This window comes from Scardinius erythrophthalmus (assembly GCF_964197995.2).
Source record: "Scardinius erythrophthalmus genome assembly, chromosome: 5".
In the NCBI taxonomy this organism is placed as follows: Eukaryota; Metazoa; Chordata; class Actinopteri; order Cypriniformes; family Leuciscidae; genus Scardinius; species Scardinius erythrophthalmus.
Window position 1 is genome coordinate 24,359,548 of NC_138225.1, and position 17,343 is coordinate 24,376,890.

General features: G+C 37.8%; 2 protein-coding genes across 4 annotated transcripts in view; both read right to left on the reverse strand.

Moving 5' to 3' along the window:
- Window positions 1-9,032, reverse strand: part of tnpo1 (transportin 1) — a 41,355-nt gene extending 32,323 nt beyond the window's left edge. For 2 of the 3 annotated variants that reach the window (XR_014030250.1, XM_081366439.1), the window contains exons 1-4: window positions 8,526-8,895; window positions 5,997-6,072; window positions 3,986-4,135; window positions 1,807-1,913 (exon numbers count right to left, since the gene is read on the reverse strand). Coding sequence is in view for 2 of the 3 variants with exons in the window: in XM_081366439.1 (XP_081222565.1) it covers window positions 1,807-1,913; window positions 3,986-4,135; window positions 5,997-6,072; window positions 8,526-8,630 (438 nt within the window). In the remaining variant the exon portion in view is untranslated. Of the gene's footprint in view, window positions 1-1,806; window positions 1,914-3,985; window positions 4,136-5,996; window positions 6,073-8,525 lie in introns of all 3 variants that reach the window. The other variant, XM_081366438.1, reaches the window with a different exon arrangement.
- A 1,972-nt stretch (window positions 9,033-11,004) lies between these two features.
- Window positions 11,005-17,242, reverse strand: ptcd2 (pentatricopeptide repeat domain 2). The gene is made up of 10 exons (XM_081367149.1): window positions 17,093-17,242; window positions 16,522-16,611; window positions 15,219-15,348; window positions 14,642-14,759; window positions 14,451-14,529; window positions 14,056-14,147; window positions 13,462-13,575; window positions 13,158-13,232; window positions 12,979-13,092; window positions 11,005-11,852 (listed from the first exon to the last, which is right to left on the reverse strand). The coding sequence occupies exons 1-10, from the start codon at window positions 17,196-17,198 to the stop codon at window positions 11,628-11,630; spliced, it is 1,143 nt and encodes a 380-aa protein (XP_081223275.1). The 5' UTR covers window positions 17,199-17,242; the 3' UTR covers window positions 11,005-11,627.
- Between the last annotated feature and the right edge of the window lie 101 nt (window positions 17,243-17,343).

Sequence of the window (17,343 nt, forward strand, 5' to 3'; positions counted from 1 at the left end):
TCAAAACCATAAAACTTAGGCTAATTTACAGCTTTAAATTAGCTTGACATATTCAATTAGATTTTTTTATGTGGACTCAGACTTTTGAACAGCACTGTCATGTAGGAGAAGGACAGGAGAGTCTGAAAGTGTGCACAGTCTCCAAACGTGTCTATGATCAGTTGTGATCACATCTGATCTCCCCAGTAGAAAATAACTGGCCTCAATCTGTGCTAACAAGCCTGCTCAGCAAGTGTCTCGCAGTCACACAGGGCAGAGCACTGTACTGCGAGTTCAGAGTCTCTTTGTTCATGTGTGTGGGTGTGTGACATACAATTTACTCAATTACTGCACGCAGGCACATAAAAGTACTATTTCGGGAGGACGAGTGTGGGTTCACCAGGGGTCATGGCCCTGTATGTCTGTATTTAGAACACAGAAGCTGGTCAAGCAAAGTTTACAAAGCATTTCCCTATATTAAAGGCCAAACCTCCAATATGCAAACTTAATCTATGCAACATCAAAGCAGAGATAGGTTTGTGTGCGCATGGGTACATGTACACTGTTCTGACCTAATGCCAAAACTTCAGCTTCTTAGCCTTGAGTCCAGATGCTCAGGGCTCAAAGAGTTTTACGTGTATGCATTAGCAAAACAAATTCGTCCAAAGGGATACTAATGTTATTGCATAGATAATGACAGTGGCGACTGAAACTAGTCTCTAAATGTATGTATATATAATAATACTACTAATAGTTTTATTTATATATTTGCTATTACAAATTTATAAAAACAGATTGACCCAGTTCTAGCTTCTAAATGGTCAATATAGCATATAGCATATATATGGTGCATACACATTCACACCATGTCGAATATCAATATTATTACCTAATAAGTGCGAGGGGACAAATCAACCAAATAAGGGTTTTAACTTGTCAAAATAATGAATATCCTTGTAGAACTTGTAATTACAGGTCAGAATCTCATGATTATGGTAATTATGACAGCGTGCCGTGAACGCACTAATACCAATAGTAGTAGATAAGACGTAAAACATCTGTTGACCATATCACTGCACAGCACCCATAGCAGATTGTTATTTTTGCTAAATAAAATTAATAATTATGTACATGACTATACAAAAGTTTGGGGCCAGTAAGATGTGTTGATGTTTTTAAAAGAAGTTTCTTATGTTCACCAAGGCTGCATTTATTCAGAAATAGAAGATATTGTGAAATATTAATAAAATTTTAAATAACTTTTCTATTAATAGTATTTAAAAATGTAATTTACTCCTGTGATTGTAAAGCTGAATTTTCAGCATCATTACTCCAGTCTTCAGTGTCACATGATCCTTCAGAAATCATTCAAATATGCTGATTTGCTGCTCAAGAACACAACCATCCGAACAAGTTTTTACAAAAATAAGTATTTGTACACAAGCTTGAAACAATCTACAACAAAACATTACAACCAAACACATGGAGACCAATAACAAACCAACTAAATCAATGACAGATGTATAAATCCCACAGAGGGCAGTTTGATGATCACATTCCTTTCACATCATGAAGCTAAGCAGAGAAACCTCCCTGTGGAGAAATGCTGCAGTACATGTGTATCAGCAAACCTCAGATATACTGCTGAGAGCTTAGATCATGAAGCAATGAGCCACACTACAGGTTTAAATGAGAAGTCAGCAACATCCATCATCATACAGCTCCACTTAGAGGGACAAAGAGAGAAAGAAACAGAGGATAATGAGAGAAACACGAGGAGGAGGGAAAGGACTGCAGACAGCTTCGGAAAGAGTGTGTGTATCTTACTTCACAAGTGTTATAGTCCTCTGAGTCCAGCAGTAAACACAGTTTAGGTAGAAGCTCCGGCCAATTCTGTAACTCCCCTTTAGAGGCTATAGTTGTGATCAGAATACCTGAAGAACACAAACATATCCACATAATGCACCATTTACAGTAGACTAGTCTGTAGAGCATTTTAGAAAATGAATGGACAGTCTCTCAAATGAGTATGACGATGGAATCACTAAGATCCGGACAAGACTTAAATTGTGATCAGACAGACAGACACATAGAGGTGGGTAGTAACGAAGTACATTTACTTGAGTCTTTTTTTTTATTTTTTGGGAAAATTTGTACTTTTAAGATTAGATTTATATGTGGGTACTTTAACTTTTCTAATGAAAAAAACTGTACTTTCACTTTGTTACGCTGGGCGACGTTCCTCTCGTTACTTTAATTTGATGCAATACATGTTTAGAAACGCATAGTTTATTCCAAGTGCGCGGTCTCTTTTTTCTGGGGCATGAGTGATGAATCACAAATGAATCACTCGTCTGAGTCGATTCTGTTCAATGACTTGATCAAACAAGTTGGCAAAACTGTCTAAATTGGTCCGCTAATCAGTTTGAATGATGCATTCAGTTTCCTGCACGCACTGAATCGTCTGAACTGGTTTCTCACTCGAAGTCGTAATAGGAAATTAAGAGCGTTAAGCAAATCTGCAAATGCATCCTATTGCTTGCAAGTGATGAAGATCTTAATTAGTGGAAAATCTGTGTATGCTGTCTGTGAACGATTCCACAGGTAGAGCTATATAAGATTTCATTCCATTCAGGTAATACATTTTACAACCAGCGGTGATGAGCGCGAGCTCCCTTTACATGCATCTGAACGCAAAACTCTGCACGTTCACTTTATTTCGACATTGTCTAATAATCCAAATGTAGTTGTATAAGTTATTTTTTATACAAACCAAAGGACATGCAATGATTTTGGGGCTACAGATGATAGAAATAATGCTTGTCTCTTTTGTGTTTGTTGCAAAGATAGCCCATCTAATTATGATAATAATTATCATTTAAATTAAATGCCTAATAAAATTAAATATCTAAATAATAACGTTATTATATATATATATATATATATATGCCTATATGATCCGAAGTAACTAGTAACTAGCTACTTGAGTCGTTTTTTCATTGGATACTTTTTTACTCTTACTCAAGTAACTATTAAGATTATTACTTTTAGTAAATATTTCTATAAGTACTTTTACTTGAGTACGAACGATAGATAGATCAAACCAAATAAACAAGTAGAGTAGGAATTATAAATTTCATGTTGCTCTGCAAGATGCTGGGTAACCATAGAAACACAGCACTGCATATACCTCTTCACAGTCTAATCACAATCACAAAAAGCAGCTAATTCAGACATAGGCTACGTTAACACTGTCAGTCCAAATCTGATTGTTTGTGTATCCAATTGGAATCTGATCCAAAATGATTGACTGTCCACACTGTGTATCGCAACTGTTCTGATCCGATTTGTGTGTCCATGCCAATCTTTCGTTTTCCGGAATATCTGCATTGGATTCTATGGCAATGACGTTGCTAGGTATACGCAACAGAGATGTTGTTTTATTTCCAATATGACAATGTGTAGCGGCTGGCTGGACTACTGTGTCTTCTGAGGCAGCGGCAGGACCGTAGGAGGCTGGTATGAGCAGCTTTACTCCATGTTGTCGTCTCCGCCAACGAAACGTCTCCATTATTTTGTCATTTTCTGCTCGTCTGGCACTTTGCAACAACGCACCCTTGTTTCAGCAGCGACTTTCAACATGTTTCCTATAACAAAGTCTGACGTTTTCGTGCCGTCAAAATGTCACATAAACCATGCGAAATCCAATCAAGAGCGGTCAGACTGAAACGGATTTCCAGAAATGTAATTGAATAGGATTTCAAACCATATATGAATGCAGCTTGAAGCGGATTTCATGTGATTTTTTGCCATTCACACTCGGATTCCAATCGGATATGCACAAAAATCGGATTTGTACCACGTAGTCAATAAAAAAAATCATATATGAAGACAAACAACACAAAGCTATATAGACAGACCCCAAGGCATAATATTGTTCACATTATGATGGCAAAAGCTTTGGCTCAGAGCCAGATAAATAAAAGTTCTGTCGGTCCATACTCACCCACTGTGGCTCTGATGAGCGGTGAAGAGTCTCCAATGTTCTGCAGACACTCATTTTTGATGAAGTCAGACACGCCGTTTGGGAAGTTCTGGTAATGGGCCTTAACATTGTTCTTCAAAATGAGGCCACTGAGAGAGCGAGTAGGCTCATCTATGAGAAAGAAAGAATGAAAAGCATTACTTTCAGATTGGGTGGAAAATACAGCCCTCGGCAAAGGCCAAGATTAGAATTAAAGGAAAGAAAGACAAACAACTGCAGGGATAAACTGTAATAAATGGTCATATTATAAGAATGCATGTATTATTACAAATTTAAAACAAAACAAAAACATGTGGCTTAAAGGGATAGTTCACCCAAAAAAGAAAATTAGCCCATGATTTACTCACCCTCAAGTCATCATAGGTGTATATGACATTCTTCTTTCAGACAAATACAATCGGTGTTATATTAAAAAAATGCCCTGGCTTTTCCAAGCTTTATAATGGCAGTGAATGGCCGTTTCTGTTTTGAAGTCCATCAAAGTGCATCTATCCATCATAAAAGTGTTTCACACGACTGCGGGTGTTAATAAAGGCCTTCTGAAGCGAAGCGATGAGTTTTTGTAAGAAAAATATTCATATTTAACATGTTAGAAAGTAAAATTATAGCTTCCGGCCAAACGGCCATACGCAGTCTACTTACGCCTAAAGCGCAACATACGCAACTTGTGACGTCAGAAGTAGCATAGTGCGTCATGGCGTAGCATAAATATCAGCAGTACGTCGCATTACTCGCATAAGTTGTGTTTTAGGCTTAAGTGGAATCCGTATGTTCGTTTGGCCAGAAGCTAGATGTTTTACTGTATAAAGTTTTAAATATGGATATTTTTCTTACAAAAACTCATCGCTTCACTTCAGAAGGCCATTATTAACCCCCGCAGTCGTGTGGAGCACTTTTATGATGGATAGATGCTCTTTAATGGACTTCAAAACAGAAACGGCCATTCACTGCCATTATAAAGCTTGGAAGAGCCAGGACATTTTTTAATATAACTCCGATTGTATTCGTCTGAAAGAAGAATGTCATATACACCTAGGATGACTTGAGAGGGTGAGTAAATCATGGGCTAATTTAATTTTTTGGGGGGACTATCCCTTTAAAAATTCAAATAATTTAAATGCACTGCGTGGATGCTTAATAAAGAAGTGCCTTCTGTTTTGAAATAATACAATATCATGTAATATAATAAATATACAAATATTTTATTTTTAATTGTTTAAAATAAACAAAACTACAGCCCACACTGAAAAATCCAAACTGTTGAGCCAACTGGTTGGGTGGATGTTTAGGCTAATTAAGGACCTTCTGTTTTATATTATATCAAATTATTTTGACACTTATAAAAATGTCGTTTAAAATAAAAAAGTTCATAAATTGTCTTTAAAATAAAACTACAGCTCACACTAAAAAAAACCTTATTGTTCAGCTCTGAGCTGGTTTGGTAGATGCTTAATAAAGAACCTTCTGTTTTTAAATGGACCTTGGGCTAATTCAGGAAAAAGAGGGAGAAACCTTGGCAGATGAACTAGTGTCGTTTCAAAACATGCTCTGTGACCTGGGGCTTGACGGAGGACACAGATTCAAAAGGTCAGTGCAGCTAAGCTCCCAGTGCACTTGACAGATTACCACTGACCTGAAGTCACACCAGCTATAAAGACACTGGCTTCAGAAGACACTACAGAGACTAAACACCACCTAGAAATGAGCTTCATTCTGCCTGACTCAACTCCCTTCCAGAAACAGCAATACAAGTCATTTACTACACAACCTGTCATGGCAAACCTCATAAACTGCAACTACTAGCAGTGCCTCCCATCACACAATGTGCCTACGTAAAAATCATTAAAAAAAGTTATAGGCTTTCAAATGAACATGACCCATATCTATATCCAGATGCTTGACTCTCACATCCCAAATCAAAATTATAAATCAAGCGTAATACAGTAAGTTAATGTTAACATGCACATCTTACCTTCCGTCTTCAGCTTTGTGAGCACAAATATTAGGTAGTTGTTGAAGTCCGGGTATTGATTGAGCTGCTCAAGTTTCTGTGGCGAACATTAAGGAAAGACATCCAGACCAGAGAGACAGAGGATAATGCAAACAGCAGGGGAAATGTGCATCAGTGCACGTACTTTATGGACTAACCACATGCTGTTTACAGTGGATGGATGATTGCATCAATGAATGAACCTATGAATATACATGTATGAGCAAATGGTTAATACGCAAATGATGTGTGAATTTAATTAAACATTGAGTAAAAATTACTTGTATAAATAAAATTAAAATATACTTGGGACAAAAGGCAATTAAAAATGAGCTGAATTAAAAAATAAATAAAAACACACAAACATCACTGAGCAGCCTTTACAAACATTACAAAATGAAAATAATACAAAATAATTCAGTAAGTCTGCTATCATCTGAGATAATTCTGTAGAGCAGGGCTGGGCTGGGCTGGCTAGGGAAAATAGCCAACTTGGCATGCCAATTTTGCAAATGGAGCTTGAGGTAAGTAGTTTTAAGTTTTAGTACTATGTCACGTTGATCAATAAACCATTTTTGGTCACAAGACCGTGACAACGGCCATCTTTTAACCTCTCTCACTGTACGGCTCAGGACCACCGTTTAGGAGCCACGACCACAGAAATGTGCACGATTGGTCATCTTTAATCTGGGACATCCCAAAATGGTACAATGTGTAACGGGCATTAGCTTGTTCAGGTGTGTTTGAACAGGGTTGGAACTAAACTCTGCAGGACAGCGGCACTCCAGGACAGACGTGGCCCATCGCTGGTGTAGAAAGTGCATAGTAAAGGGGTGTGCAATCCTACTCCTTGAGGGCAACTGTCCTGCAAAGTTTAGCTCCAACCCCAATTAATCACACCTGAACCAGTGTAACCGGAATTCGAACTGGAGTCTCCAGCGTGGGAGGCGGGCACACAAAAAAGGACGCTAAAGACAGGCCTACGTCCGTTACACCAGCTAATCAAGATGTTATAGGCATACTAGAAACTTCCAGGCAGGTGTGTTGAAGCAAACTGGAGCTAAACTCTACAGGACGGTGGCCCTCCAGAACCGGGTTTGGACACCTGTGGCATAGAAGAACTAACTCAGGGCCACATATATATGGCCACAGATTCCATTTAAAGAAAAAACTTAAAGGGATAGTTCACCCAAAAATAAAATTCTGTCATCATTTTCTCATCCATTTTTCCAAACCTGTATGACTTTCTTTCTTCTGTGGAACATAAATGAAAATATTTTGAGCAATGCCTTTTTTTTTTTTTTTCATATAATGGAAATCAATGGTCACCAAAACTGTTTGGTTACCTTTTTTTTCTTTTCTATTTCTAGCTAATTTGTATCCAAATAATGTATCTAGTTTTTACGTACTGGCAATTAAGCAAAAATATATGACACGTATTTATATAACTGGATATATTTGTTGTGACATTCATTTTACCTGAAATTTTGAAAATTGTCTTTGACGTTTAAAAGCTTAAAATGTCGTAAAGGTTTTTAGTATAGCATTTTTATAGCGTTCTGATGGACAAAAGACTATGCATAATTTGCTAGATGAAGGGGCGTCACAGTTCACAACACCGACACATCTTGCTCACTTTCTCTCCCTAAGTGACATAAAGGCTGAAACATCTCCAATGTCAGATGTCTTTGTCTGAGCTGCATCCGATTATGTGACAGAAAATCGTGATAATACTCGCGCCACTGCAGATGGAGGTCCGTCTAATCTGCGGCTCATAACAGTGAGCTGCCTACCTAGACAACATTTCAGTTTTGAAGTGTTGCAAACGCTCCTATGATGCCCAAAATTGCTGGAAAACATGTTTTGCGCACAACCCTAGCGTTTATTAGATAAGATGATTGATTGAAATGAATCTCAAATATGAGTTTGTTTCAGCTAACGTAAACACGACATTGATCTAAAGCATAAAGGGATAGTTCACGCCAAAATGAAAATTCAGTCAACATTTACGTATCCCAATGTCTTTAAAATATTGAGACATTTTTTCTTCTGTGGGACGTAACATTAAATGAAGATATTTTAAGGAATGTTGATACCGATTTTGGTGACCACTGACTTCCATTGTACGAAAGAAAAAAAAGAAAAGAAAAAAACAGGCGTTTCTCAAAATTTCTTCATTTATGTTCCATACAACAAAATCATTCATTTTTTGAATAACGTGAGGGTGAGGCTGATGGCAGATGCTCGTTTTTGGGTGAACTAACGCTAACTTACCCCTTTAACTTAAACACTCCCCGACTTACAGCTATATACACCTGCTGACACCATCCAGTCACCATCCAAATCTACAGATAAAATATAAACAAACCAAATGACTAACTGCGTGTCTTTCAAATCTAAAGCACTACCTAACGTATGAGCTAATCACAGGCCAACTCCTCCTGACCTCCGCCATCCCCTCGTTCGCCCGACATCCTCCAGCACTCTGTTTTACAGTGAGGTAAAGGATACTTGTTGGACGGATCGTTGCGTTGATGTGTCCGGGGACTGTGATTCCTTGAGCAGCTGTAGGATCTGCTGAAGTCCCTGCTCGTCGGGTTTCCACTGGCACTCCATCTTGTATGTCTGGAGTCTCTCTCTCTCTCTCTCTCTCTCTCTCTCTGTGCGTGTGTGTATGTGTGTGTAGGCGCACAGATCTACACCCTTTCACATCAAATAACGGCCTCCACCTTGACCTTCAGCTTCAAGACCGGCTGTTATCGAGCGGAAGATGAGGTCTCCGCGAGAGTTTACAGTGGATGGACCCGTGTGGAATGAGCGTGTTTCGCGGGCGTTGGGTGGTGACGCTAGGCTAACTTACATACATGGACTCAGTCTGGTCCGGATCACCGCACATCGACAGCGATAAGCCTCTGTGCGGCACTGCCTGGGTCCTAGCGCTCGTCGAGTCGCTGTACAGGATTTGGCAGGGAAACCCCCCAATTTGACCCCCCAATTACTTTCGTTATAGGCCCGGCTAGCTCAGTCGGTAGAGCATGAGACTCTTAATCTCAGGGTCGTGGGTTCGAGCCCCACGTTGGGCGAGTTATTTATTTACAGTTGCGTCATTGTTCTGTGTACAACAATTAAACTAGACGATGCAAATGCTAACAAAAACTCAATGCATGAGGGTGAGTAAATGATGACAGAATTTACTTTTTTGGTGCATTATATACTGAAGAGACTTGCAAAGTGATTTAGATGAGCAATATTACATGAGTAGCAGTGCGATATGGCTGTAAACCCGCTTTTGTGTGGAACTACTTCCTTCCGCTGCGGATTCAAATCTGACAGTTGTGACCAATCCTCCGTTATTAATTATAAAAATGTCAGTTTAGAACTAGAAACGAAAGTTTCATTGAAGCTTATTGTAATATGTAGATTATTAGAGAGAGAGGTCGACTAAACGTGTGTATTACCTGCATCTTGATGATATTCTTCAGGTTATCTTAGGTCATAATAACAAAATCAGTTTGAATGTCCGCTGAGAAAAGCGATATCTTTTTCTTTGTCCTTTTAACAGTTGAGGGGATTTGCAACCTTGTTTCAGCCCCTTTCAATATAAAAGTCTTTGCGCCTGACCATAGCTCCTGTCTGACCCCTGACTGACTCGTAAAGATATCTGCTGCCATCTAAAGGTGTAATAATGTAACTTTCACTGAAGTCGAAATCACAATCACTATGGAGCGTCTCAATACCAAATACGGCATGTTATATGCAATATTATTTATTAAAAAAATATTACTTAAATAAACATTGTTAGCCACTATAAAAGTATAAGTTTGTACAATAGCACAAAAAAACACAAGCAAAACAGTTCAGTTAAAAAGTAAAAAAGCACCGCTAGTAGAATTTCAGTTAAATATGAAGTTATGAAGTTTGCCCTTGGCCAAATCGATTTGCTCTTGAACAAGTAACGTTAATAGATTCATAACACCAAAGACTGCCCGCTTGATATACCCAAAATTAATTATACCACCTCACTTTATGTTTAAACTATGTTCATAAAGGCCAGCTGCAAATTCCCGAAGGACTGGCCGAGATAAAGCTGTCCACGCAGGTACATGAGCGCTGAACGACCGTTGACGGTCTGGAGCTCACAGAAAACGTCTAAACAAGTATGCGCTATGTTTATATATAAGTTGCATATTTGATATCTAAATAACTACATTCTCACCTAAAAAAAAAAAACTTCTTAAAACTACATTACACAATAAAAGTAGTATTTGTAAAATGATGGTGGTTTGCCACGACGCTCTCTGTGAGAAATGTTGCAAGCGGAGTGATACAATCGGTTAAACGGTTAGAGTGCTGATTCTGGGGGGAAATCGCACGGCTGGAAAAGGCTCTCAGCCAATCAGTTTCGAGAACCAGAGAGAACTGTTGTATAAAAATTAATACAAAACCTATATATTTTCATCAAAATAATATCCTCCTGGGACCCAGGAATAGACTTTTGTCTACTGTAGAGGACATAATTTTTTAGTGAATTTCTCTGACATCATACATGTAACATGTCACAACCTGGGTGTCCTGTAAAGAGCATTCAGGGCTTTTCAGAGATACCAAATGTTTGGAGGTTTCACCATGAAACCTTCTCCTTGGTCTTTAAAAATGTCTGACATTTATTTAGTGATCAAATGTAGCACATGTATGGAAATATGATAATATATTGTAATTATAATTTAAATCGGACTACTTTTCAAATTGTCTTTCATAAATCAACATCTCAGGAAAACATTATGGGGTTTCAAATCATAAAAATGACTTTCTGTTACAGAACAGGGCATTGATTTCATAAATGTCCACTGTAGAGGACATCAGGACTTGAGGGACCATCAAAATAAAGTGAAACCCTTAGCTCTTGACTTCATGTCCATGAGAGTTGAGCAAATCTCACTTCATCACAAACCATAATTTCAGAATTTGATTGACTTATAGAATTTTAAATAAATAAAAAACCTGATTGTTTGTCCATTTCTATTTTTATTTAATATCAACTGGGGAAACACTTTCACATCTTATGAGCATTTTAATAAACTCAGGATCTAGACAGCCAAAGTATTCAAACCCTCAATCAATACTATCACATTAAAAATAAAATACGTTTTTATACTTCTCATGCATACCCTGACCACATACGAAACATCAACCGCCCATTTCTCTTCCAGCAGAACATCTTGCTTCTGTTTAGAACACATACAGCAACACTTTTTTTAATAGCATTTATCAACACTTTAAAGTGTTGTATGTTGCTGGTTAAGAGGGTTGAAAAATAAAGAGGGTCCACAGTTATCACCTGATTGCTTCTCTATTCACATTTCTTCCATTTCCCTTTAAAAAGGAATACAAAAATGCACACGATACCAAATTAGAGGAACATCACTTCATTAAAGTGATTCAATTCCTTACTTGATTTCTCAAGGCAACAGTAACTGGCTTAAAACAGCAGGAGGTAGATGATGCCAAATACTGAGCTTGAATGGGCTGTGTCTACGGTGTGTGCAGATCAAGGATACCCCTTCACTCTCGTAATATAATATACTAAAGCTGAGAGTCTTGAACTCACTGGATTCACTCTAAAAGTAGTGCAGACCGCAAAGGTTTAAAAGTCCTTCGGCTGATCTTTCTTTCCTGCTCCATTATTCCTGGAGGCCTCGCCTTTCTAGAGGGAGTGTGACACAAGATCTCATCAAGGGACTGTTTGGTGATCTGACCAGCCTCCTCTAACCGTCTCACCACCCGCTCCACGTGTCCCTCCCACAGCCCATCAGCACTCCTCTTCCTCAATTCATTAACCTGAGAGAGGGAAAATGGGAGAGGAAACACACAAAACACGTTTTATAACCTGTTCTGGTTTTATTTATTTAAATGCTTTTAATACAAGAGGTGTTTGGCTTTTTTATAAATTGAGGATCTGGGCTCAGTTGCAACCAAGCAAAGGGTACCCTTTAGTGAAACATGGGTTGTGAGAAAAAAACAAAAAAACGTAAGGTACCTCAAGGTCATTAATAAGTATTTCCCCTTAATTGCTTAAGTGTTCCCTTAAGTTCTGTTATGGGTTGCAACAAAATGCTTAGTGACCACTTCACCCTCAAAAAATGAAGGAACCAAAACACGTCCCAATGGCTGTGCCTTCAGTTATTTCCCTAACTCAAATATTGTAATACAGCTGTACAACTGTAGTAAAGGTAAATGTTTTGTTTATGGGAGATGTCGTAAGTATAGCAGCTGCTTCTCCATTGACGTGTTTTGCCAGAAACTATCGGAAAACGATTAGTGTAAACACTTAGGTAAGGATGACTTAAGACGATTGTTGCAACGCTCTTCAAGAAATCCCTTGCCTCAAGGATTTTTTCCTCCGCAGGGATACCCTTACTTAAGGGTTTTCATGCAACCGGGCCCAGAGGTTCCATGTTTGTTTTTATATAAATTTCCTGTAAAGTTTTTGTACACTCTCGACTGAATTTGAATGTTTATCATGATCTTAAAACCATTTTTCTTATATGCTTGAATTTAGCTTTGTAGCAAATATACAATAATGTTCAAAAGTTTGGGATCGGTAAGAGTCTTTTAGGTTTTTGAAAAATCTCACATACTGTGAAGTAATACAATATAATCAAATTTATTGTTTTAAGGAATTTTGAAATGAATGAATTGGACCAGAATGTAAAAAATAAAAAATAAAAGCCTAGCAGTAAGGGAATCTCGTAATGTTTAAAATGCACCTCTGAACAGAATGACATGACTGTGCAGAGTTAGCACAGTTAGTTTTGATTTGTTTTACATTATTAATATTGTTGACTGCATAATTCCATTTGTTTCATAGTTTTGATGACTTTACTTTTACTCTTAAATGAAATAGTCATGGTGAATGAGTAACAATAATAAAGAAAAAGTATTGTAGGTGTGTAGCTGATCTCACCACTTCCTGGGAGAACTCTGTTTTCTTCACAAACACTGGAGTCTTTGACACTTGGGCTGCTGTGAGGGCGGCGATTGCCTCTTTCATGGACCCTTTCATAGCCAATATGAGAACCTAAAAACAGAGCAGTTACACATATGCAAGCTCTCTTTCAAAGACTGATTTAAACACACACTTACTCTCAGGTTCTGGCATGGCCGACTGTGCGTGCTCATGATCTGCGAGTAGAATGTCTGGGCTCTCTCTATGTCATTCTACAACATACATCAATGAAAAATAAACACTTCACAAGTTGATCAAATTAGGATTTACTGTTAATATATCAAAAGATGCAACATCGTCTGTGATTCAATTACAATTTCACAACATCTGAATGCTATTTAACTACTAAAATTTGATATTAATTTGTATGGCATTACATAACATACGAGAAAGATGTATCCTTTCATTTTAAATTGGATATTGACGTTTTAATCATCTTACCTGTTTGAGAGCAAGAGCAGTTGCAAAGCAATAGGCATGTCGAGGGATGAGATTGCCTTTTGTCTGACCTTCTTCCAACAGGGTCAAACAGATATGATACGACTTTGAGGTGTTCTGCCAATTCCAAGGTACAAAAACACGTGTACACAGTTTATAAATGACATCTATAAAAATCTGTTATATACTTGCATAACTTAAAACTACAGTGAGAAACTAATGCTCAAAAAAACAAGCCACAAGACGGTTACCCATTGTACCCGTTATTGTTATTGTTCTGTGCTGAAAATACCGTTTGTCTTTTCTGGGATTATAGTAATTCATTGGTGATTCTTAGGCCCGGTTTCAAAAACAGGGCTCAGACTAAGCCAGGATTAGGCCTTAGTTCAATTAGGGCATTTAAGTATTACAGGTGTGCATCTTGAGACAAAACAATGGCACTGACATATTTTAAGATATGTCAGTGCAGGTTGCTTTCAGTTAAAACAGCTCAAACGGGCATTTTAGTCTGGGTCTAGCTTTAGACTTGTCTGCGAAAACCGGGGGTAGATGTTTTTAATACAAAGCATACAATACTTGCTTCTACACTGTCTTTACCAGTTTATAACAAGTAGCACAGGCTAGTATGAAGGTGTCCTTGTTGAACGGCACTCCTTGTTTTTTCATTTCTCCCACCACCTCCAGGCCACCTGTGAGAACAGATCAGTCATCCACTGAAACCATGGCAACAACAGATAGACTTCTTTGCATTTTTGCAGATAGGAAGCTGTACCGATGAAGGATTTGTTTGTGGTGATTAATTCATTCCCTCATAAATCTTAAGATAAGCATTTGTCTCACTGGCTTTTCAAATACGAGACATTTCAGTTCTTTATTTTATCGAACACATTTTTAAGCCAACAGGAAAGGCAACCAGAGCACAATACAATTATCTGGTTGATCGTGAAGCTTCATTCTTCATGAGAATAGATAGATAAGCTGAAGAAACTTACTTTCGAAGCACTGTTTAGTGAAAAGTATGTCAATGGCAATATTAAAGGACGTAGAGTCTGGAAAGAATCCTTTGAGAGCCTAAGCAAGAAAAAGAAAATGTCAAATCTCACTACAATCCATCCACTACTACATGGTCATCCAGTAAACAGAATTGCTTTTGCACAATGTGTAGGTGTTAATTTTCACCTACTGGATCTGTCAGAGTTGTGGCTGCCAGCTCCTCTAAACCCAGCTCATAACATAACCTCATGAAAAGAGGCCCAAACTTGAATTCCCCAAATGGCATGTTACGATTCTCTTTATGGTACCTGGAATGGACATAAATAAAAAGAGAACAGCGTTAAAGGGTTAGTTCACCCAAAACTTTCTGTCCCCCATTAACTGACACTTTGACATTTCAAAAAGTTAATTAAGAGATTGTAAAACGAATCCATATGATTTTGGCCGTTTATTTAAAATAAGCAATCTTTCTTGAGCACCAAATCAGCATGTTGGAATGATTTCTGAATGATTATGTGACACTGAAGACTGGAGGATAACAGGAAAAATTACATTTTAATTTATATTAAAATAGAAAACAATAATTAATGATAACAACAATATCACAGCTAATCACAGTTTTACTGTATTTGTGATCAAATTATGCAGCCTTGGTGACCATTAGAGACTTCTTTCAAAAAAAGCATCTTACCATACCCAAACACAGTAGAGCAACATCCTTGTAATATAAACCATATCTATATAAGGAATAACTGATGCAATTTTACCTGTAAATGGCATTTCTTGCCATAATAACATCTTCAGCAGACTGGCATAAATGCAGAAGCATTTTCAATTCATCCTTTAAAATTAGCTCATTTTTCTCTATTTTCTGATGTACTTTATCAAAATAATAACCTGTAAAAAACAACAAGAAGTGACATTCAGAATAAGGGAGAAAATTACGTTTCAGTTCTGAGTGTTAAAGGAGAACTCCGGTCAATTTTAACATTGAGCTCATTTTATTGTACATTTGGAGTGCTGTCAATACAGAGAACAACTACAAAAATCGGTGTTGCCTACACCGAGTTATTCTATTTTTAAAATTTGCACCCTGTTGACTTCAATGGGGCAAGTACTAAACCTGCTTTTAGGCTCTTAACATCCTTGATGTGTCATTACAAGTGCACAGAAAATGTGAGTGATTCCTTCTGAGTGAACACGAGTGAATCTGACTGCAGTAGATGTAAAAGATATGTATAAAAATTATGTTATTTAAGCCAGCGCAAATACCTGTTTACATCCTGTTTTTCGGTTGAAGTCCAAAGTAGTCAATTGCCGAGTTCACGCGTGTGATCATAGGTAACTAAACCTATGCGCGTGAACTCGGCAATCGACTACTTTGAACTTCAACCGAAAAACAGGATGTAAACAGGTATTTGCGCTGGCTTACATAACATAATTTTTATACATATCTTTCACATCTACTGCAGTCAGATTCACTCGTGTTCACTCAGAAGGAATCACTCACATTTTCTGTGCACTTGTAATGACACATCAAGGATGTTAAGAGCCTAAAAGCAGGTTTAGTACTTGCCCTATTGAAGTCAACAGGGTGCAAATTTTAAAAATAGAATAACTCGGTGTAGGCAACACCGATTTTTGTCGTTGTTCTCTGTATTGACAGCACTCCAAATGTACAAAAAAATGAGCTCAATGTTAAAATTGACCGGAGTTCTCCTTTAAAGGTGCACTCAGTCACTTGTGTTTATGTTGTGCTGGCCAATACAACAGTTGAGGACATGTGATGCATGAATATTGTAATAGCATTAAGCATAAACTCAGGTTTAAATGATCAATGCCATTGTAGAAATCCACTACTGATTCATTAACTCATTAAATTATTTCTTTTTTTAAACAAATAGTAGAACTCAGATGGTCATGCAATCTCATGTCGGCCCCCATGAGGCCACTCGCTTTCATGTGTAGAACTTTTTAATGAGACAAATATGACTGAGTGCACCTTTGAACGAATGAAACACCAGAAAGTGGTACTACCAAGTTATTTAAATCAAGCCAAATGACCCATGCCTTTTGATCCTGAGCGGTGGGCAACAGCAAGTTTCTTCTGCTGAAAATCCTGCAGCTTCACCACATCTTCAGACAAGAGATGACGTTTGGCTGAAAAGAGTGTTTGTAAACAAGTCAGTTTCTCACCTACTGTCTGAAAACCCAAATATTAAAATGTGTCAGTAGGACTGACATTTATTTTGACCACCTTCATCACATTTAAACCCTGATCAAAAATTTAAACCAGATAGTTTAGTAGAGGGTTTGGGGCACTTTTCACCTAGTCTGACTGGGAAACAAACCATCTTGGATGTTTTTCCAACATAAATACAACACGGAAAATGTAAATAAAAAAACGACAGTCCAGTAAACAAAAAGGGGGGGAAACGGTGACAAATTCTTCAATGCGGAGACAACAGTGTTGTATTACCAATCACGTCAATAATCTCCTCTACTCTGCGGTGTGTTTGTGTGTGTGTAAGCTCTACTAACTTACTCCTCAATGACATGGGCCTTGACTTTTAGAGCCACTTTCTATGGTATGTTCTCATTGTCTAAAGACAGAATAAATACAGCGTTATACGCATCTTACCTCCATGTCGACATTTTAAACAGTCTGACTGTAGGGCTCCTGCTGCTGCTCTGCTCGCCTCGGTCAGTATAATACGAGCACAGGCGTTCAGTCCTCGCAACGCCATGTCTGCCTGAACTCACGCGCAGTGTCAGTAACATTGTGCAATTTCTATGGGAATAATTATTTCAGCAGGTAAAATTATTTAGATGTATTAGTTGAACAACACATATTAGAATAAAATATTTAAATTACTTCAAGAACATTATCTA

Bases quoted from the DNA above. Each gene is read 5' to 3' on its own strand.
- ptcd2 (XM_081367149.1), bottom strand. From the start codon at position 17,198: ATGGCGTTGCGAGGACTGAACGCCTGTGCTCGTATTATACTGACCGAG. The intron at 13,093-13,157 runs GTAAGTGTGTGT...CTCTGTTTTTAG, and splicing joins GGCCATGCCAGAACCTGAGA to GTTCTCATATTGGCTATGAA. The intron at 11,853-12,978 runs GTGAGATCAGCT...TCCCTCTCTCAG, and splicing joins CAGAGTTCTCCCAGGAAGTG to GTTAATGAATTGAGGAAGAG.